The following is a 22,031-nucleotide window of genomic DNA, read 5'->3' as shown; positions in this document are numbered from 1 at the left end:
GGACAAAAGGTCTTTGCTCTCCTGATTGTTCCCAAACTGAAGTTCTCCCCTGCTAAATCTCTGTGTTCCTTTTGCCAAATTGCTCAGAGGATACGTGCTGGCTGCTCTACCTGGGCTCAGCTGCCAGAGAAGAAATCTCGGTCATGACCATGCCTGCTGGGGACAGAGCAGACATCTCCTGCTCCATATCTCTGCACAGCAGCAGTGCAGGGATCCCTCTGCAATGTGGTCAGCAGCTCGTTACGTCACCTCCAGAGGAAGGCTTAGGGAGGACCTGTGTGGTGAAATTAGGCAGCCCAGGTTATGTTACTCAGCCTTAACACAAGTCAGTCAAGGAGAATTACAGTTCTGGTTTAAGCCTACTGGCCTTAATAAGAAATTCTACGTCTTCTGTAGAGTTACTCATATTTGCTGCAGCCAAGACCTACTTTTACCATCATGAGGGACATGGCCTTTTAGCACTTGATTATACGAAGGATGAGGCATGCCACATGCATCGTGTGTGCTCTGTGCTCTGCTGGTATAGGACTGCTCTGCAGCTCCAGGGATATGATGAATTTATTGGTATGTTATAGGAACGGTCCGGTATGCCAAGGGCTTGCAACTGGGCACTGGGCAAGGCTTCTGCTTTTTCTGTAAAGCAGAAGAAGCTAAAGTAATGCTTCTTTTGACCCAGTACAGCAGTTCTTCTTTTGCTCCAAAATGGGTAGATCTAAGAGCTCTGTAAAGGGGGTCTAGTTTCCTCCCTGGAAATCTAGAATAACCAGGCACCTGCAATTACTTTGTTTTTTTTTTTAATATACACAAATTACCTACTCTCAGATTCCTTCCCTTGCAAATGGGCCATGGTGTAGCACTCAGGGAGACACTGCCTTCTCCAGCACTGCACGGTCACGGGGCTTGTCAGATGGGGATGCCTGCCTGCCTGAATTATTCAGAGTGACTTTGAATTCTCATTTAGTTCTCTGATATCACAGTTGTTATGCAGATGTCACTTAAATTACCTGATGTTGAGGTGTTTACTGATATCAGAAATCCTTGAATGCAGGGGTCAAAAACCCTACTGTATCTTACCTGCAGAATTCCCAATGCTCAGGGATTTTTCTGCTCAGAAGACAATTTCTTTACTTTTTATCTACAGGGTATATTTAGGGCATCAATTTTTGTTATTAGAGTTATGACAACATGAAATCTCTCTGGAGCTCTCACAAAAGTCTTGGTGATGGTTGTAGAAGGATTCCTATCAATACGAACAGATTTCGTTCACTCAAGTCCTTCCCACTCCCCCACCAAACGGGACTGAACTGAACCAAACCAAATCAGTGCTTTGGTCTTCCAAGCTTACAATGTTGTGGAAATATAATTGACAGCTGAGAAAGAATGAGGGCTTGACTAGTTTTCTGAAGCCTAAAAAGTGGCAGTTGGGGAACAGCAGATGTCTAAAACAGCAATGAAATACATAAATTTTGGGCTTGATCCTGCAAAAGCAGATGCCTGAGAGACACCTTCCACCCAGGAGGAGGCAATTCATCCACAGCAAGTGACCCATTGCTGCACAGGGTATTATTATGGTGTGACCCCTCAAAAGTCAGCAGTCGTGGCATGTGTTAGGTGAAAAGTTTGCTGTTCCGGCTGACAATCTTCCTGTCTGAAGTTTAAAGAACAAAAATTCCTTGGAAAGGGTCATTTAGGCAAAGTCATTGCTCAAAAACACATCGCCTGTTTGTTATAGTGATGCTGCTGGTGACCTTACACGTGTTAAAATCACTGCCAGACGCTGGCGGATGAATTTCTCCCACCAGCAACACTTGCTCTGTGTTCACACCTCTCTTCTGCAGTCCTGAGGCTGTGGTTGGCACTCTTCTGTTTCCATTTTCTTTTCCTCCCTTTCCCGCCTGCATTTTATTCATCACTCAGGACATGAACCATTCCTTCTGTACAGCTCTACAAGACCACCTGGGAAATAAACCCACCCAAAGGCTTGAAAAAAGGCATCTGAAATTACCACAGCTGGTGTGTAAGTACTGAGATACTGCTCCCTACCTCCTTAGTTCTGCAGGCAGACAGGGGCAAGCTCTGCCCAGGATTTAAGATGACCACACACCAGTGAGCCCTGTTTAGCACAGTGCTCAGTCCCAGTTAATAAGTCCCACTGAAAGGCATGGTGTGAGCTGAAGGCCATGCTAATCAGGGGCATGTGGCTTCCAGCCAGCCCAATGTTTGGGCAGATATCTCCTAGAAGTGTCTAACCTTGGACCATTCTGTCCATGATGGTGTTTTAAGACAGAAGAACATTAGCCTGGGGAAAATTCAATTAAAGAGGAGACTTACAGAAGTACATGAGGCAGCTAGATAACCAGCTCCAATCGAAAGTTCATGGAAACCTGCTGCCAAGCTGGCCTTTGTGGCTTCAAAATATCTGTTTGGGATCGGATTAGCCAAAGAGCTGCACACCTATGCAGCCTTTGCAGAAAAGTTCAGCAAATAGACCAATTCTCCAAAGAGACTCAGTGTCCTGAGGGCAGCTCTGCTGCCTGAACTCATGAGCGCGTTTTCCCAAGCAGATGCCAGCAGTAATGTCTCATTAGAATAACTGAAGAGTGTGTTTTGCTAATTGGCACCATAGATACATCGACCTCTGTTTTTGTTCCACCAGAGTCTGATTTTTTGTGATTACGTTTAGTAGTGACAGCAAGGGGAACTGAAGGAGGGGAGGCAAAGGAAGGAAGGGGGAAAGAAAAGAAAAGAAAGGGAAATGTGTCTGGTTGTGACAAGACAAGCTGTCCGGCAAATCTCAAGACAAAGGAGAGAGATTTTGGAAGGATGAGTCTGAGCATTACTGACAATTGTTCTTTCATCAGTGTTATTTAACTTCTTTCATTCCCAGCTGAGTGCTGCTTTTGTCTGTGGACTTAAAACGTCTCCTTCCCTTTCCTTCTCTTCTGTGTAATTCCCTGCTCCCCTGGGAGATCCAGTAACTCATTTATTCCTCTATCTCCTTCAGCCTATTCCCTTCAGCAACACCACTAAAATGGGCTGGTGGGCTACCCGTAATCAGCATATAAACAGGAAACATCTCTGATAGCTGGATGCACCATCCAGACGTGTAAAAGTTATATAGGGCAATGATTTGGCTGGGGGAGAGGAGGCACTGTGTGTGTGTTGTCTGGAGTATTTTATGGGAGTGGTGTGGGTCAATGGCTGGAAGCAGGACACCTGCAAAAGCCATAAAGGCTTCACAGGGGTTGGAACTGGGGCTGCAAACCTGTGGCTGGGGAATTAGTGTGCTTTTAAATGTGCAATGTCTTTGTGCTGACCTCAGAGGTGGTCACGGTGTGCTGCTGATGACCTGGGGACAAGGAAGACTTTGGCCACAGCTCTAGCATTGTCCCTCCACTCTGTTTTGGCTTGGCATGTTAAACCTGGCACTCATCTGCTGGTCCTGTTGGTGGAGCAGTAGCTGGTGGGGGTGAGAGGCAAAGGGGGGACACCTTTGCATCCCTCCTGCTTCTCCAGTGCCACCACTGAAGAGAAGCTACAGGCCACACTCCTAAAGTTTCAAAACCCATAAGAGACAATCAGCATAGATGCCGTTTACCTTTTCTCATCATGTCTGTAAGATGTAGAGCTCCGGCCACTGGTCCAAATAAACATTTTAGAGGGTTGCCCAGTGTTGGCTTTGCTCGCTGCAGTGGGACGATGGAAGGACCTGAGGGAAGAGGGATAATTTTTGTCACTGCCAAGCCAATGGGGCAGACCACATTATATCCAGCGTGCCAAATCCCCTGTGGCCATGCCCAGTGTGCTCTGAAGATGGACCATTTGTTAACTCAAGGTGAGATGTAAAATAATGGGGATGACAGATCAGTGTGTGGGAATGAAGGATAAATCTCACGAGCCCCACCGGTAAAATGTAGTCCTGGCTGATCATGCTTAGCTATGCTCCACACTGCAAATGATTTGCACCATGGACAAGAAATCATCAGTAGTTTAAGAAAAGGTAATAGCTGCATCCAATGCTCTTGTGGCAGTATTTTGAGTGTGGAAAGTGGCTATTGTTTAAGCACACACGCGTTCATTACAGCTTATTGGTTGTATGGCAGCTCTCAGTGCAATGAGGCTCTCAAGGAATGTATCTGAATGAGGCACAAGTATGAGATGTAAATGCAGCATTTTGTGGAAATGTAACTGATGTGATAAATATGTCTTTTCCCACAGAGAAATTACTGTCCCAAAGCCATTTGGCCAGACCAGTTAGATTCCTGCTCAGGGACTTCTTTGTTTCACAGCAGGGTGTGAGACCTGCTGCCTTCTCTCAGGCTCTCAGGGTCTTCAGACAAGGGGAAAAGTCTGAGGGGTTTAATTTTAAGGACTCAATTTGACCCCTGTACTTCAATTAGATCTCATAGAATCAGAAATACAGAGTTGAAAGCATCTCAAGAAGTGTTGCTGCTCTCTTGCCCTGATTCAAGGCATATTCACTGTTTCTATGTTATTTGTAGCAGATATTGGTTACCCTAGATCAACTGAATTAAGGGGCAATGGGCACAAACTGAAACATGGGAAGTTCCATCTCAACATGAGGAAAAGCTTCTTTACTTTGAGGGTGACAGACCACTGGAACAGGCTACCCAGGGCGGGTGTGGAGTCTCCTTCTCTGAAGATATTCAAAACCCGCCTGGACACGACTCTGTGCAACATGCTCTTGGTGAACCTGCTTTGGCAGGGGGTTGGACTAGATGATCTCCGGAGGCCCCTTCGAACCCCAACCATTCTGTGATTCTGTGAATGTGAACAACCATCTTTCCGGATGGCAACTTCATTACCAGGCTGGAAGCATAGGCTGTATTGGATCTGCTAGTGGGGCTACAGCTGCCCTCGTAGCTCCTCCTAATCTGCTCCTGGTTTTAGTGAGGGTCAGTTAAAATGTCAGTCTCTGAGAACTGGGCCCTTCTTGGTGAGGGCTGTATTTCACATCATTTCATGGCACAGCACTTTGTGCTTTTGCTGCATTCAGAGAAAGGCTTAAGAAAAAAAAAAGAACTATTCCAGATACTAAATATTTTAATGCCAAAGTTTTTCACATGCTGCGGGCCATTCTTTAGCTCCCTGAAAAATAAACCTGGCTGTTGATGCTGTCAGCAGAGAAGGCACATGAATTCCTCAGTGCTCCTCGCCTGAAAAAGTCTGTAATGTCACTATCTACATAATCATGCAAAGGGCTAATTTCAATATTTGCATAGTGGTGAACCTGAAAGAATACTTAAATACTGTAGAGGTGGCTTCAGGGGAAGACTGACATGGATGGGAGCCAAAATCCATCCATATGCAGACAGGTCTATGGGTGCCAAGGGACCGGGCTCTCCGTCTGGAGTCAGCCCAGAGCTGCACCACGGGGCCCATGGCACAGACCCAGGCCAAACTCATGGGCAAACTGGCCAGACTGGTGACCCCGTCACCTCCTCCCTGCTGGGCTCCTGCTGCTCCCCGTTGCTGTGGTGCTCAGAGGCACTGGCTCAGGACTGGGACTTGCAGGCAGGGACCTCGCTTGAAATAACATACAGTAATGTCTGACAAAGCTTTTGTGCTGCATTCAGGCACAGCACATTGGACAAGAAGGTGGCCCAAAAGAAGGGAGGTATAAGGAGGGGAATCTCCCCTAGCCCTCTCTAGATCTCACTCTGTGGTCATCACTGCAGCTCTGAGAGCCAAAAAAGTCTTTTCTTTCCTTACAACCACATCAGGGAATAAACAATAAGAAGTGGCACTTCCTTCCTGAAATAACTATAGTTTAGAAGGTGAAGTAGCATCTACCAGGATCTAATCAATATAGCCACCAACTAAGAAGTGCTTTTATAGTGGTCATAGCCGGAAATTTGGGTCACTCATCCTTGGGTCTAATCCTCGCTCTGGTGTGTAAGATTGCACCTACACGGCCCCAGACACACAACAGCAAGTGCCAAGCCTGCACAGAATGAGCTGGTGTTTCTGCATCGAGCAATGCGGGAGGGCTCAGAGCAACTATCCAAAGGCCTGGAGGCCACATTGTGTATTGGACTGAGACCTGCCCCAGGATGAGCCCCTTAATGCTGGAAAATAAATTTTATACATATATATTTACCACTACACCCTTTAGGATGCCACAGGTGAGTTGCACAGCAGGAAAGCCTGGCTGGCTGTGCTGGCACAGCCTGAGTGGTCCCAGAGCTGTCAGGAGACATTGGTGAATGCTATTAGAGAGTCTGCTCTTAATTAAGCAAACCTTGGGCACACATTAGAGATGATCAGCAGTTTCTGCTGCCTGTTTGAGTCAACAGGGACACCTGGGCAGGACTGCCTGGGCAGGGAGGCAGGTTCACAAGCTCCAGAGCAAATTGCAGGAGCACCACCAGTATGAGAGCTGGGAGAGAGGGGTCTGTCCCGCTGAGGGGATGCCAGGGGAGGAAAAAGAGTGTCGTTCTTCCTCTCAAAGTCAGAGTGATTTCAGACTCCCTTATAGTCCCAGTACCCTGGAGCAGTCCATATATGATAGCATTAATGCTGCCTGCTTCATTAGTTGGGCAATCCAAGCTAACCATCACTATTTAACACACTATTACACGCCTAATTTTGTGTAAAATTGTTACACTGATGACATCACAGCAGAGGTCAGATGTAAGCAACTAAAGTCCGTGTTTCCTTTAGGTGGGGGTTAGCTGTAGAGTAAGAGCCTTTTGCAGAATGGTAACAACACAAACTCCCCGAGACCCTCCTTTGAAGGCCTTTTGAGGACTTGTAACTTAGAATGGTTACAACCTACATGACCATGCCCTGCTCCACCAGGTCAGCTAGCAAACTTCCATGCATTTCTTCTCCCTTGAGTCAATCCCAAGGCAGGACTGTGAACCCTGTTCCTTCCCTGTCCCATTTCTCTTTTCTGAGAAAAGACGTAGCACTACTTTTTTTTTTCCCATTGCCTCTCTGAGTCAGCTGCTGGCAACATATTTTTATCGTGCAACATGTAATCAGCCTGTGAAACTCATTACTGCAGGATATCAGCTTGGCATTTTGAGTAAAAGTGAATTGTGTTATTGCTTGAACAGATGGAGCACCTGAAGTCATGACAATACCTGTTAAAAAAACAGTTTAGAAGCAGTGCTTTGAGCTGCTTTTTGACTATCAGGAGTCTGTGGGGGATATTCCTGTAGGGCAGGTTACCAGCAAACTTCTGTACTTGATGTGACTTTTGCTGTGTACTCTTAGAGTCAGGATACTGGGTTCAACCCTGGGTTTTCTGCTTGACTTTGCCTCAGCATTGCTGTCTCCTTCATTACTTACCCCGTGTAGCATCAACACAGTTGTCTCTTGGCGTGGTTGCCACAGAGACAGGCAAGGAGGCCATACTTTGGTTTTTACAAAACACACCTTGTTCTTGGTGTTTGGGTCTATGCTGAATAAATGCACAATGTTAGAGGGAGAAACGCAGAGTAAAAAGTGTACAATCTCCTATAAATACATGTGCACCCATACCCAGGGCACTTCACTGCTCTGCACTGGCTGAGGATTCTGACATACTGGGTCTCGCCAGGGCTGACCCACTCCTCCCATCTTCCCCCATTCTCATCCTTCTCTTGAACATTATCTTCTGGTGAATTTCATGGGCCTCACTAGAAAACCTGACAAGGTTTCCACTTTTTCAGCCATCGCAAAGGAAGACTTGAGATCTTATAAGATTTGAACTACTCTGCCCCATCCTAAGGAGTGTTAACAAGTCCACCCAACAGCAACCACCTGAGAGGACTACAGTGTGAAGAAAACATGCTGGGGCAGCATTTGCTTCAAATTGCTCAAAAAAAAGATGTAATTCTGAGGATGAATCGAAAAATCCTTAGCTGCTACCTTGGTAGCTATATTACATGCTCTGTTGTCCTCACTTTCACCCTGGGCTGGCTGCTTTCCTTCCTCAGGCTTCAGTTTGTCATGATTTATATGAAATGTCCCTTACCTCTAGGTCACCACATCTGTGAACAGCCAAAGAGGGATATTGCAGACCATGTTTTTAGATGGAAAGCTGGGTTTTATATGTGTGTTTATTTGTAATTGTCTCTGTTGATGGTTATGTTAATCGTAGGGTTTCTGAGACCTTGGAGAACTGTTTATGGCACCAAACTAATGAGCTTTGCTCCCCTTATGACATTTCATTTCCTGGGCAATGTGGACACTGTAAAAAGAGAAGCACTTGCATTAATTTTGCCTCATAAAAGACACCCTGAGTCATCAAAAGCCAACAAATCTAGACATTCACCTAAAGATACAATCACTGACCTCTTAAGCTTTTTCTGAATACACACACGTCCTGCGCTGTCTATGCTGCCAAGTGCCCTGGATGCTTCATCCCAACGTTTCCCAGCCAGAGGACTCATTTGAACCCCAAGGCAGTTCCCTGTGAGCCCTGAAGTTTTCCTGCTAGACCACCTTTTAGCCTCTCTCCATGCCACAACACAGCAGTCAGTGCCAGTTCTTGAACAGACATGGCAGCTACTGTTGAGTGATGGGAGATATGTGGTCTCTCTCATGGCTGGAGAGACTTTTTTTGGGGTGTTCCCACCCGCCATCACCCACGGGAAAAGGAAGAGGCTGAAACCAGGCATTAAAGGCAGCCCATAAAAGGATGGTGATTCACTTTGAGGTGAATTTACTGAATATGGGCAATTAGATTTTATGACCCAATATGTCTTACCCATGCCTATGTCTGATGATAGTATGTTTTCCTATGGCCTTGCTGAGCCAGAAAACAGGGAGCAGTATTGTGTGATGAGGGATGGGAGATAAATAAAATGGCCTGTTGAATTTCTGATATAAAGTGTAGCCTGACTGCCAGGTAGTCTGTCATTCAGGTGCCTTAGTGCGTGGAAGAGTTTCCCAGGCAGAATGGTGGAGGTAACTACCAAATTAAGATGCTTCTGTCTGATTCAGGAGATGATCCAGGGGAGTTTTCTAGTTCTGGTAATAAAAGAAAGCAAGACCTGGACCCAGGACTAAAACCAGTGCCTGAAATTCCTGACTCCTAGGTATGGTCCATGGCAACATGAAGAGGTAGATGGAAGCAGAGTTACACCAGGGAGACTGTGCAGAGAAACCCAGCTGGGTGCTAAAAAATGAGCTGCCTGGGGTATCTGAGTGAGACCTGCCGTGGTCGTGGTGTGACTCAAAAGCCCCAATACACATGTCCCAAGGAAGGTTTCACACACTAGCACTGAAGATGCAAACCAGAAATCAGGTGAACACCTAGCTGGCATTTCCCCTGTTCTGACACAATTCAGAGGGCAGTGTCTCTTGTGTAGTCAAAATAACCGTTTTCTCTGCAGGTCTCCCTCTGAGCACAGTATCTGCTTGCCCTAATCCCACTTGTCTGCGGCCATAACAGAAGAGCAGCAAGCATGGACCAGGAAGAACAGCAATAAGCTAACTCAATGCATCTGCATTAGTAGGAGACAGTTACCACTTAGGGAACATTTAACGCTCTGGCAGCAGCAACACTAAATTGCGAAGCAGCAACAGCAATATCAAATGTATTTCTGCCTCGTGACCGGACTTCGCTGTACCACAAGCTAATGGGCACAGTGCAGGACAGAGCGACATAAATAACTGTTCTTGTTGGAGCATCTCAGGAGCTCTGGCTGTACTAACTGACTAATCCAACTGGCAGATGACCTTGAACTTGGGGTTCCTCATTATGGCAAGGTAAAAATGGACAATGGACAGCTGGTGTTAATGTATTGACAAGAGTTTAGGAAGGATGACGGCTAATGATGCTTCATTAATGAATTCATCTCTATTTCTGGCCCTTCTCCTAAATCTCCCCAGAACTTGGAGCTCAGAGCTGAGCTCTCCATCTAGTTTTTGAGCTGAATGAGGGAGACACCCTGGACCCACAGCAGTCTTTCAGGGCTCCCATGGTACAGGCATGTCTAAGACACTCCATGTCCAAAGGAGGAGGAGAACGGGGCTGCCAGTAACAACCGAAGATATCACATGGGGATGCAGCTTAGTTGTGTGCAGAACATAGCAGCGTTTGGTTTTGTTTTCAAAGGCAAAATTTCTTTTAACTTCACATCAACTTTACAATTGTTAATTTCCTCTCCCCAGTATATACAGGAGTAAGACAGGTATTCAGAAAGGCTGAGATATCTATACCTCTTTGCTATGTGACAACATGCAATATGTTCACACTTCAAAGTAACCTCTAAATCTTCCAAGTTGCCATCTCATGATGTTTTTTCCTCCAGTGCTGGCTTTCTGTTTTGAAAAAACTTTCAAGCCTTGTCATTTAATGATGCCTGTCATCCCTAGGCTTCCCCTTTCCTAAGACCTGCCTAGTACGAGTCTAAGTAGTCCACACGGCATGGCTGTAGACTTTATAATCTTTATTCCTGATCTTTTTAATCTTAACTTCCTTCTCCACTTTTTCTTTTCCCTTTTTTCCCCCAATGCCTCTTCCTATACATTACTATCCCCATGATGACTGGCTTCACTTACCCTGGCTGCACTGTGTTAGTCTTAAGTGTTCTGATTTAGCTGATCAAAACAGCAACCTCTTGAAGACATTCCTGTGTCCCCAGGTCAGCTACAAAGGAGGGAGCTACTGTCTGTCATCACAAGCAAGAAAGTCCCAAGTTCTCTTCTTTGGTGACTTTCTGGCTACCTCGGAGCAGTCTGACTATGGCCTCAGCTTCCTCATCTGTACAAGGGCTGTGCTAGTCCTATCACTGTACCCAGCAGAGGACATTATCAGGCCACATCCAGGTAGCAGAGCATCTAGTGAAGAGCCAGCCCTTATTACCATCCTCGTGTTTTGGTGCGGGTGAGTTTGCAATCTGAGCACGAGGCAATGCCTCTCTTGGCATGTTGCAGTCACTGGGGATCAACGTTTGTGAGGAACAGCTGAGGATAATTGTCCCCTTTGCCTGTCAGGACTCTACAAACATTCTTAGCTTTCTGTGCTGAATTTGAATTTATGTAGCAAGTGACACAGTGGACAAGCACTATATTCATCGTCTCAGCTGCTCTCTGGCTTCGGAGAAGGGCACAATCCGCCTGTAAAATGGGCGGGCTTTGGGAGGGGGTGCAGCAGTGGTAAGCACTGGGTCACCCTCTTGCAATATGCCCCTAGTCAAATGAGCCAAGAGAGTTTAATGGGGACATCTGCTCTGCCAAAGACAAGGCAGCATTACACTGATGAGGAAGGATCCTGTGAAAGTGCTGCAATACCTCACTTGACGCTCTCCTTTAAATCTCAGCACACTTCTCTGTAATTGCAGAGGGATATATCACCTTAGGTGCTGCACTGCACCAGAAGAGCTATATGGCCCTGGAACAGGGTGGCTGGCTAAGAACACACCAGTGGCAGTGAAGATGCTCTGTGTCTTGTGATGATGCCATCATAAATCCAGTGGGAATTGGAGAAAGGGAGAGAGAAAGGAGACAAAGTGGAGGCTCACTGATGCATTGCTCCTCCACTCCCAGGGCTGGGAGGTGTTTCCAGCTCTAGCTCCACGCTGAAGTCAGTCCCTTTGATGGTCATGAAGAAGGAATGACCTTCTCCCCAGCTGACATTTTGTGCGTACTCACTTGACCAGATGTTAGAGGAGGCTCTTTTGGATACTAAAAAAAATATTCTTAAGAATAACTGGTTGCACAGTGGGAGCTGGACACCTCTGACTTTGCTGAAGTGAAGTGGCTTCTGACTCAACTCACATCTCCTTGCACCACTGTCATCTCAGGGCCCTGGGATTTACACCCCAAACTGTGAAGCAACAGGGTGTTGGCACTGTCTTTTTACAGGTGATGAACAGAGGCACAGAGGCTGCTGAGACTTGGCCCAAGACTCCCAGGAAGTCTGTGGTGGATGTAGTGGACAAAATAGCCTAAAAGATGGTGGACAACCACCTTCCACCCAGTGAGGAGGGAGGAGACCCAAGACGCATACAGATTCCTGTGTCAAAGAGCAAAGGCAGAGCCTTGCTTTGAGGAAGTGCCAAGTCCCGTCCATGGGGACATCCCCTCCAGCTCCAGCTTTGTGTAGCAGTGCCTCAGCTTTACACCCCTCCAGAGAAGACCTGATTTGAGAAGTACATGGCTTTTAAATATCCTTGAAGAGAGTGTTTCATTTCAGGAAAGCAGTGCTAAAACCCTCACGGTGTGTTTGCTGGTGGGAGCACAGGGAGGAGAAGAGTGATGCACTGCTAGGGACAGGGAGGGTACCAGCAGCCCTTAGGGAAGCCACTAAGAAGAAGCAGATCACACAAGCAATGTAGCTGGGGAGAGAGGTGAGAGCAGAGAAAGATAAACAGACGCAGAGCAGCACCCAGAGGAAAAGCACAAACAGCCAGGGCAGATATGGCAGGAGTGGTTTTTCTCCCACCTAATTCCTTGAGCAGGTCAGTCATCTTTTATCTCCTTTGAGTCAGTCCCTGTGCCATGGAGAGCACTGGCTGGAACAAAGCAAAGGCAGACGCGAGCTAAAACTACTGCCCAGTGGGAAGTGAATGCTCTGGCACTATTTATTTTTGAGTCCACATTTGGATTAGCTGTAAAGAGCTGTGTGGATAAGCAAGCAGGCAATTACAGCTGGGACGTGCTGCTTGTGAATGGAAGCAGCTCCAATCTGCTCAGGACATATTGAAATTCTAATTCTATTAGATTCCTTTAGTTACAGCGCTCATCACAGACACTAAAAGAGATGGGATTAAAAAATAAATACAAGTCTTATGTTGCCTTTGGTCTGCGTCCTCTGCTCCCCTTTCCCCCTTCTCCTCCCTAGTTTTAGCTGCTGTTTGACTTTATTTTCTGTGGCAAAATACAGCAGTCTGCATCTCGCCAGCTTGTTAATTTTTATGAGGATCTAGCAGATTAGAACATGTGCACTGCTAGGGAGTGGGCAGTCAGCATGAATACTAGACCACTGCTGAGGTTTCACATGTCACATCTTACCAAAGACAATTACCCAGAGATGTCTGTTAATACTGCAAAAGTGCAGGTGTGACACTGAGGTGCAGAGCAAGGAGGTGATTTGCACAAGCTCTTTACTGGCTTCATCCCTGGTTCAGACCAGTGCTCAAGTCCACCAGCCCGCACTGCTCCCCCAGTAAGCAGGTTGGCTTCCTGCTTTGGGTATTGGTGTGAAGCTACTTTGCCATTGCAGGCAACTGCTTTTGCACTGGGTTTGTGCAGGTAAGTTAGTAAAAGATCTGATCCAAAACAGTGGCCAGGGAAGAGGACCAGGAGTGCTGCATCAGCCCTGCCAGTGTGACCTGGAAATTCAAGCAAGCTATTTAACTACGTGCTGGTTGAGTTTCCCTGGCTGTCAATGAATGATGTTGTATTAAATCTACTGGCATATGCAAGGAACAGTTAGTTAAGATCTAAATGTCTGAGATTGCCATATTGGAGGAATGAGAGGAGCATGAGGCTTGGGTCTCCAGCTGTCTGGCAGTCGTGCTTCCCTTACAACCGGTCTCTTGGACCTGCTGGAGGACCTCGGAATGCAGAGGGATGTCTACAGACAGGTTGTGAATAAACCACATCAGCTCAGAAACGTGATTATGACAGACACTGGGTAGAAATTACTTGTCTCTGTTGAAACTAAGAAAAAGGCTTGATGGGGAAGGATAGATAGAATAACTCCACACTGCTGATACTGAGGCATGGAGCTGTGAAATAAACACCTCTGTGGTAAAAGCAAACACTCAGCTTGGATCTCATGAGCATCTTTGTCTTATTACAAAAGGGTAAATTTTGCAGCATAAACACTCTGTGGTAGCTCCTCATCCTTTCAGGACACAGACTTCACCATCTGTACCCCTCTTAGTTGAATATGATCAACCATTGTGTCAGATTCACAAAACAGAATTTTGTTGCCAAGTGCTGTAGAAAAGCACCAGAAATATTTTTTCCTGCATGAATTTCATGTAATTTTCACAGAACTGAATATTTTAAGAGTCCTTGTTTTTTTAAATGTAATTCTGTGGAGGCAGCCGCCTCGTGACTCTTGAGTCTAAGTTGTGCGCACTATGGCTACCTGTCGCAGACCATTGAACTCATGCATGTACTCTCTGGAGCTCCCTGTTTGCTTTGCCCGCTGGTAAGGATCTCCAAGTCACATATTAGGGACAGAAACCTACTGCACGACTGGAAAAACAATGCAAAATCCCAATTCCTACAGGGAAGGTGCATGCCTCAGAGAACGATTTACAGCGTAAGAAGAAGGAAGCGTTTCTAATGGAGTCATTTGTAGCTAGAACATAGATCAAATCCAGCCTGATGAGCAAGACTGGGAGAAAGTTAGAACTTAAGTGGGTTACATTAAGGCAGAGTATTAGAAAGACAGGGAACACAACATAAAAGGTAATAGTGATGTGCACACACAAGAGAGAGTAGGAACGGCTGCATATTGCAGAAAGGTAGTAATGAAATCTACAGAACTGGTGACGTGAAGTGGATGGGAAATTTGGCAGAGTCAGTGAGTCAAAAGACTACTGAGACGAGGCTGATGAGCCGGGCTTAGTGCGGTGCTGCATCAGTCCATTAGGTCAAAAATCCGTGTAAGCACTAAATCACCTGCTTTGTGGATGAGTTCAGTGCATGATACACTGGACAGTACAGATGCGGATTTAGACTCCTTAGAAAACCAATAGCTTGAGAGCTTGTGAATCTCTTTATAGATGTGTTCTTGTAATGTACTTTTTAGCATAAAACCAATTTTTCTTGAGAGTCAGGAAAAAAGGCAATGAGAAAGAACAAAAGCAAAGTCTCTCTAAGAGAGAACACTGTACATATGCCCTCTACGCAGTTTTGAACCAACAAAGGGAACAAAATCTCTGCAGTCCTCTGGGGCTAGAGGAGCACTCCAAACAGTGAAGGGGCTACGTCCATGAAACAGAAATCCAGTGTATTTTGGTCTCATAACTGGTCTAGAAATGAAAGCAACGGTAACAGCAGGCACAGACACTTCCATTCCTCATATGGCAATAATATATATTAATTACAGCAAGCATCCAGCTTCGAACAATGTCACTGCAGTGCTATTACTGTTGAAGAGTATTGAGCTTCAAGGAGGTGAATGTCTTTTTCTCTCCCTAATCATGATTACTTGGCTTAGTACTTGAGCTAAGCTTTTATTTAACCAAGATAAATGGATATTTCCAAAACCAGCAAGTTAACACTATGCATCACATTATTACACTCTTCTCAGATTTCTTGCCTTGTATGCTATTTTATTAGGCTCCTAAACACAAATAACAAGAAGAATAGGAAGGAGGAGCTGTTCAGAATCCCACATGGATTAAAGATCAAAAAATAAATAAATCTGGTTTTGACCCATTACTTTGTCCTATTCTGTGCTAGCATTTTCCCTCAATCAACATAACAACATTATTTTGTCCTATAATTTCCCTTTCTTGAAACATGAGTGCCCACACCACATTTTTGCAGACACCACCAGCCTATCTGACTAATATTGTGTTACTTTCTATTTGGAATCCCTGTCTATCATTTAAGCTTACATGCCAATACTGTAGGTTGACATTCAGAAGAGCAGATGAGGAATTAGAGGCAAAACTGTCAGTGATAACGGGACTTCCATGCTTCATTTTCCCCAGGGCAGAGTGAATGTTTTGCTTTTTGACAGTGCTGGGCAAAACTACCTAAGGAACCAGTGGCATCAAAACTGTGTACTGGCAACACACTGAAATTGTCAGGATTCAGGAACAGATTTTCAGTTGCTGGGCCATTTGTGGGAAGTTATTTTGCAGTAGCTCCTGGAAGATACCCATCTCGGTACAGAAGTTCAAGTGCAAAATAGCCAGCAAGAATTGCCTTTCTAGCAAAGTCAGTGAGAGGTCTGGCACTGATCAGCTTCTCCTACGCAGATGGGTTCACCTGACCACATTGCTGACCAGCAATCTGGCTTTTGATGACCAGGGCACGCTGCAGATCCAGGAGAGGTCCTAACTCATGTCCCTAAACTATGCAAATCCCGTTATTTCAGCAGCCATCCTGCTCCCCACTCCTCTGCCCTGCTGCTGGGGGGAAGTGCAAGGCTGTGCATGGGCATCTTAGTGTGTGTGGCTTCCTACCCACCTCCCACAACTCCTTACACAGTTGTGGTGTCCAGGACATGTCATGTGTCCACGTGTGTGGATGTGTGAGGTCCACATGTGTTGTACCCTTCGTCAGGGAAAAAAGCTCTCACTTTTCTCGAGCAGCTCGGTGCACCATCCGCTTTCACACGTGCAAGGGAAGCTAGCTGGTGCTTTGGGGACCAGCACTTGCAATATGAAGGACTTCAAAAAGCAGGAAGCAGTTGATCTGCTGTAGGCACAAAACTGCCCATCATCAAGGAGTGACAGTCAGATGAACGTCCCACCTGTGTCTTGGGGACACTCCCAAGCTGGAAAGCCCCGTGGCACCTCACTGGGATCAATTATCTCCGTACTCTGCCAGCTTTGCTCTGGGCAGCAGGGCTGCGCTGCCAATGCCGGCCAGCTGCCACCCAGCAGTTGCTGAATGACAGGAACTATCAGGATCAAGATAAAATTCAGTGTCCTAACACACCAAATGTCACACGGGCGATTAAAAGCAGATTCTGGCTGCTAAAGCTTGCTTTGAAGACACGCTAGAGACCTGCCCAGAGAGCAAGAACTTGTCCTTACCCTTGAGTGCCACACAGGTGGGATTTGTTCAAATAATTACCACCAGATACAGCTGTACCATCTTACCTTCTCTGAACTTTTTTTATAAGGTATCCATCATTTGGCCAGCCTCCACCCACCTTCTTCCTAACAACAAAAGGCTTTTACTAAGCATTTGATACTGCTATTAACAAAACAAGAAAATAGATGATGAAAACCAGAACATGTGGTTTATGTCTGTATTCTCTACTTTGTAGGGTAGTTTAACAGTTGCCTGTTAATTTTCACCCTTTTTGATGCTTTAATGAAGGCTCTTCCTGCCTCTGTTTCTCCCAAGAATCCCTGAGCCCCAGTGATCATGTGGATTACATTCAAACCAAAATGCAGAAAAGCTGTGTTTTCAGATCGACCTTGAAATCTTGAAGGCCATTTCCACCTCCCACGGAATACAGCAGGTGTGTATCTCATTATAAAGGTTCTTTACGGGGTAGCTTGTGACTGAGAAGGCTGCTAAGGTAAGTTTAACTGAAAATGGTTTTTGTATGTAGATATTCTCAAGATCCTATCTTGCAACTGAAAGCTGGCATTTGAATTCTTCAATTTGTTTAGATCAATTTAAGCAAACATACCAGTAGGAAAACTTGTTAAGGTACCAGCTAACAGCAGGCAGGTGACTTGAGCTGGCCCTGTTGTAACACTTGTGTGCCTTTTGCTGTAACACAGTGTAGTAGGTAAATAAAATCTAGTAGTCTTCCTCCTAATGTGTTCAGAGGGCTTTTCTCCGTATTAATTTAATAGTAGTAATTCAATTACAGAAAATAGTATCAGAGGCTGCTGTAATGTGGACTGCATTTTTATATCATAGGGTGTAAAATGTAACTTTCACCTCCACCTGCTCCTCTTCGTTACACTGGAAATGCTGTCGGCAATTCCCCAGCTCATATTTTTTTCTGTTCCTTTTAAAGATGATGTATAAGCTTAATGAAGTCTATCATTTCAATGCTCTTTGATATGTACTTCAGAAGAGACTGAGTACTTGATTCTCCTCTTATTTACATCAGTGAGGTCAGGAGCTGAATGCAGAAGCAAGCAAAGGGGTAGGGCAATGCTGCAGAAACTGTCAGCTCCAGAGCAAAGGCATTTCTTCAGTTTGCTGTGGTCTCTTGGGGAATCCTAACAGCTGGACTAATGTTGGATGTAATTTAAGAAATACTCTCCTTAAACTGGCAGGAGGTTCAGTATCCAAATATAATCCCTGCTGAAAGAATGCTCAAAAACTTTGAATTTTGACCTTCATGCAAGCCAAAAAAGGAGATTTTTCAATATCTGTAAAGATTTTTAAAATTATGTGGAACATTTTGTCCAATAGTAGCTTTTTGATTTCTTCATGCTGTTTGGGTTTACTTTTGCCTTTTGCCACAATGAAAATTCAAGTCCAATATTCAATCAAAGTCAAGAATTTTATTGCCTTTCCACTCAAATGCCTGAGTCAGATGCTTAAAAAAACAAAAAAACAAAACAAAAAACAAAACCCAAAAAAACCCAACAAACCAGCAGCTCTGTGAGTAGTGGATATATAAGTACATGGAAAATCAACCTTCTCCACTGTAGCCCAAGGAAGTGCCTTTTCCTTTTTTCTTTATCCTGGTGGAGTAATTTGCTATCAGAACTTGTTGCCATCAAAAGTGATCTGCTATTGGTGCCTTACAGCTATTGGAAAATGTTGCTACCAGAGCATTTCAGTTGCCAGAGCACTCCCCAGTCAGATCAGTTTGCTGGGGCAAAGTTCTGAGCTCGTGGTGGGAGCTCTGGTATCAAATGCATTTGCCAGTTGGGAATTGGCAATTTGCTTCCTCTCACTCGGGTGCAGACAAAAGCAAAGTTTGTTTAATCTGGAAGGTGGAAAGCTGGAGTGGAACAAGAATGACTATCATTCTGCACCTTTCCAACTTCCCTTTATGCCCCTGGGAATTTTGCTTTTCTTCTACCACCAGCTCAAAAGCTCTCACTTGCTTCACCACTGCTGGAGCAACAGTGCTTTTGGCAGCCAGCTCCTCCTGGGGCTTTCTAGTCCCAGGCTTGGCCTGATGTGAAGGTGACCATAGGGTGACAGAAGATGCTCATCCAACCCATTGCTACCATCAATCCTACCACAGGATGCCAACACTGGTGTTAAGGTGGTGGGAGAGGAAGGCTAAGTGTCAGGTCCTGCACTTGTGTCACAACAACCCCATGCACCGCTACAGGCTTGGGGAAGTGTGGCTGAAAAGCTGCCTGGTGGAAAAGGATCTGGGGGTGTTGGTCAATGGCTGGCTGAATATGAGCCAGCAGTGTGCCCAGGTGGCCAAGAAGGCCAACAGCATCCTGGCTTGTATCAGAAATAGCGTGGCCAGCAGGACTAGGGAAGGGATCGTCCCCCTGTACTTAGCACTAGTGAGGTCGCACCTCGAATACTGTGTTCAGTTTTGGGCCCCCTACTACAAGACAGACATTGAGTTGCTGGAGTGACTCCAATGAAAAGCAACGAAGCTGGTGAAGGGTCTGGAGCACAAGTCTTATGAGAAGCAGATGAGGGAACTGGGGTTGTTTAGTCTGGAAAAAGAAGGCTCAGGGGAGACCTTATCGCTCTCTACAAATACCTTTAAAGGAGGTTGTAGAGAGGTGGGGGTAAGTCTCTTCTCCCAAGTAACAAGTGACAGAATGAGGGGAAGTGGCCTCAAGTTGTGCCAGGGGAGGTTTAGATTGGATATTAGGAAAAATTTCTTCACTGAAAGGGTTGTCAGTCATTGGAACAGGCTGCCCAGGGAAGCGGTCGAGTCACCATCCCTGGAGGTATTTAAAAGATGTGTAGATGTGGCACTTAAGGACATGGTTTAGTGGTGGACTTGTCAGTGCTGGGTTAATGGTTGGGCTCGATGATCTTAATGGTCTTTTCCAACCAAAACGATTCTATGACTGAGTAGGAGACAGCACACCTAGTTCTGTTTCTGCAAGTTTTGATGCACAAAATGAATTCCTGTGGGGTATGCAAGTATTGAGCATTGGCCACTGAGCCAAGATATCCATGTGTGGGTTCTTACTCCATGTACCCTGCAGTAAATACAAACCAGCTGACTGACCTGGAAAGTTGGGTTGGCTCCAGGAGTGCCCTGGCCCCACTTTCTGCTCATCTCTTAATGAGCATCACCCCAAGTGTTTGCTTGGCCGTACGTGGAAGAGTATCAGCAATTACAATAAGTAACTGACAGTATTTCCTAAGAATCTGTATTTTCACTTCTATGGAAAACATAGAAGGAGTACTTAATTTGGGAGCTGTAACACAATCACAGTGAAAAGCAGCAGTGGAAGACCACCCGTGGATTTCAGCAGATCAGATCTCCCGTAGTTAAACTAAATGTCATCACACTGTACACAGCTGCTGATTTCAGGTTTGCTAATTTGTAAACAATGTGAAGAAGATGCTGCAGTTGTGAGCAGAGCAGCTGAATTATAGGTATTTAGGCAGCACTGTAGGGATATGAATTCTGTTTATTGCACAAACCTGCCTCGGTAATTAATAGAAATAGTAAAATTTCCTTGCTCTGTTTTCATTAATTCAGACTGATAGCTTTGGAAGATCAGCACGGATTAGGAAACACATTTTTGGAAGAACAAGAGAGAACCAGAGGACTTTTTTGGCTCTTCAGCATCAGTCCAGATCTCCTTCTTCAATGTGCAAGAAGCAAAATTACTAGCAATGCTCTGTGTGTAACAGAACATCTGTCACCATAATTGTACCTTTATTTTATTTTTCACTGCTTCCAGGAGAAAAGATCCAAACCTTCCTAACTGCCTGACTGACCTGAACATTATGGAATGTATTTTAAAACCTTGAGCAACAGCCACAGTCAGTTCAAAGCCTGCTTAAACCCTAGCAGCTCTCTAAAACCAGTGCTGGCACCTCCCAATAAAAATTGGCTTCAGGGTTTACCTAACAAGCTGCAAACAATCTGAACAGCCATGTCTTCTCTAGCAGGAATTTTATAGGCCTTTCCCCCTCTCTTAGGAGGCATAAACATATCAAGGTTTAAAATTGTGCTTTATTTATCTCAGTGGTCTAGTATGATATCGTTCCCACAGAAGCACTGGTGATACTTTATCCTGGTAGAGAGGAGGGCACCGCATGAAGCAGAGATGAGGCATGAGCCAGCTTAGCCATGGCTGGTGACAACCGAAACATGGCACAGGCTTCAGACTAGGTGTTATTTTATTATTTTGGATGCTTTGGGGACTGGAAGCAAGGGGTGTCCAGAAATGAGCATGAAAACCACACAGCTACACAACGGGCTTTTCACCTCTTCTGGTGGAAAGCTTTGCCCCCAGCCCCGTCCCTTTTGGGGTCAGAGGCATAGGAATAGGTATGTCAGAAATGAGTTATATTCCCAATGATTCATTGAAAAAAATATTAATCTTAATAGCTTTCTAACACGAAGTACATACTGACCTCTGAACCGCTCTGACTAGGGAGGGCCTTTTATTGATGTGACTCCTTAGCCAAATGTAACGCAATTAAATGATTGGATTTCGTTGCGCATATTGACATGGTGTCAGTGACAACTTCCATTCTCCCTATTATTTCTATAAATAAAGTCATCTGCCATAATTAGAAAATATGAACATGCTAAGACCTCCATTAATTCTTCCCTATATTAATCTAAGAGCTGGGCAGATGTTTATTAATACCTTGTTACACTGCGTTCATCAGCTGTTACCAAGAATAGAAAGGCTGAGACTTGATCTCACGCTGAAGGTTAAGAGCAGATCTGGCTAAATCTTGGCTTCTGGTTAACTTTTTGACAATATCTTGGGTTTTTTTTTTATCAAAATGCTTTTTAAATCTTTAACCTCTCCCTTTCTTCCCCTCAGTGTGCTTTGGACCATGTATGAAACTCAGCGGCGTTCACCTCCCTCCAGCACTGAGTTCAGCAGTCCTTTAGCTGCAACCTTATGTCTGTTTTGATTTCAGTGGAGCTGAATTACATCAGCCTATGACCCGCCCTCTGCTTCTCCCTCCTGGAAGGTATTTAAGGGGCAGTGGTGCTGGGTGAAAGCCCAGGTCCACCCCATTTGGTGCCAGGCACCCACTGACAGGTGCTTGGGATGGATGTGAAGAACAGCAGGTAGGGATGGACCTGCACCAAGCCACGATGGGTGCTGCGACCAGCCTGTGAGACCTCACGCTCCCTCCTGGGATCTTGTGGTTGGCAGGTTTCAGAGCTGGTCTAACCTCTGTCCAAGCCATCTCCCATTGTCACCTTCACTGGGTCTTCTGCCAAGAAGCTCCACAATCTACTTATGTTTTCTGTGAAAGTACCTTTTTTT

The 22,031-nt window shown here is 45.3% G+C and overlaps 1 protein-coding gene across 2 annotated transcripts in view; it reads right to left on the bottom strand.

Annotated features, from left to right (window-relative positions):
- The window catches only part of LOC137666559 (calcium-activated potassium channel subunit beta-2), a 154,115-nt gene that overhangs the window by 14,205 nt on the left and 117,879 nt on the right, over positions 1-22,031 (bottom strand). Inside the window, exon 2 of one of the 2 annotated variants that reach the window (XM_068406649.1) lies at positions 3,599-3,709. The exons of the other annotated variant lie outside the window; for it this stretch is intronic. Coding sequence (XP_068262750.1) covers positions 3,599-3,709 — 111 coding nt within the window. The remainder of the gene's footprint in view (positions 1-3,598; positions 3,710-22,031) is intronic. 2 annotated transcript variants of the gene reach the window in all.

Source organism: Nyctibius grandis, chromosome 8 (genome assembly GCF_013368605.1).
Source record: "Nyctibius grandis isolate bNycGra1 chromosome 8, bNycGra1.pri, whole genome shotgun sequence".
Classification (NCBI taxonomy): Eukaryota; Metazoa; Chordata; class Aves; order Nyctibiiformes; family Nyctibiidae; genus Nyctibius; species Nyctibius grandis.
Note: the sequence above shows the minus strand (reverse complement) of the source record. Positions and strands in the feature narration are given on the sequence as shown.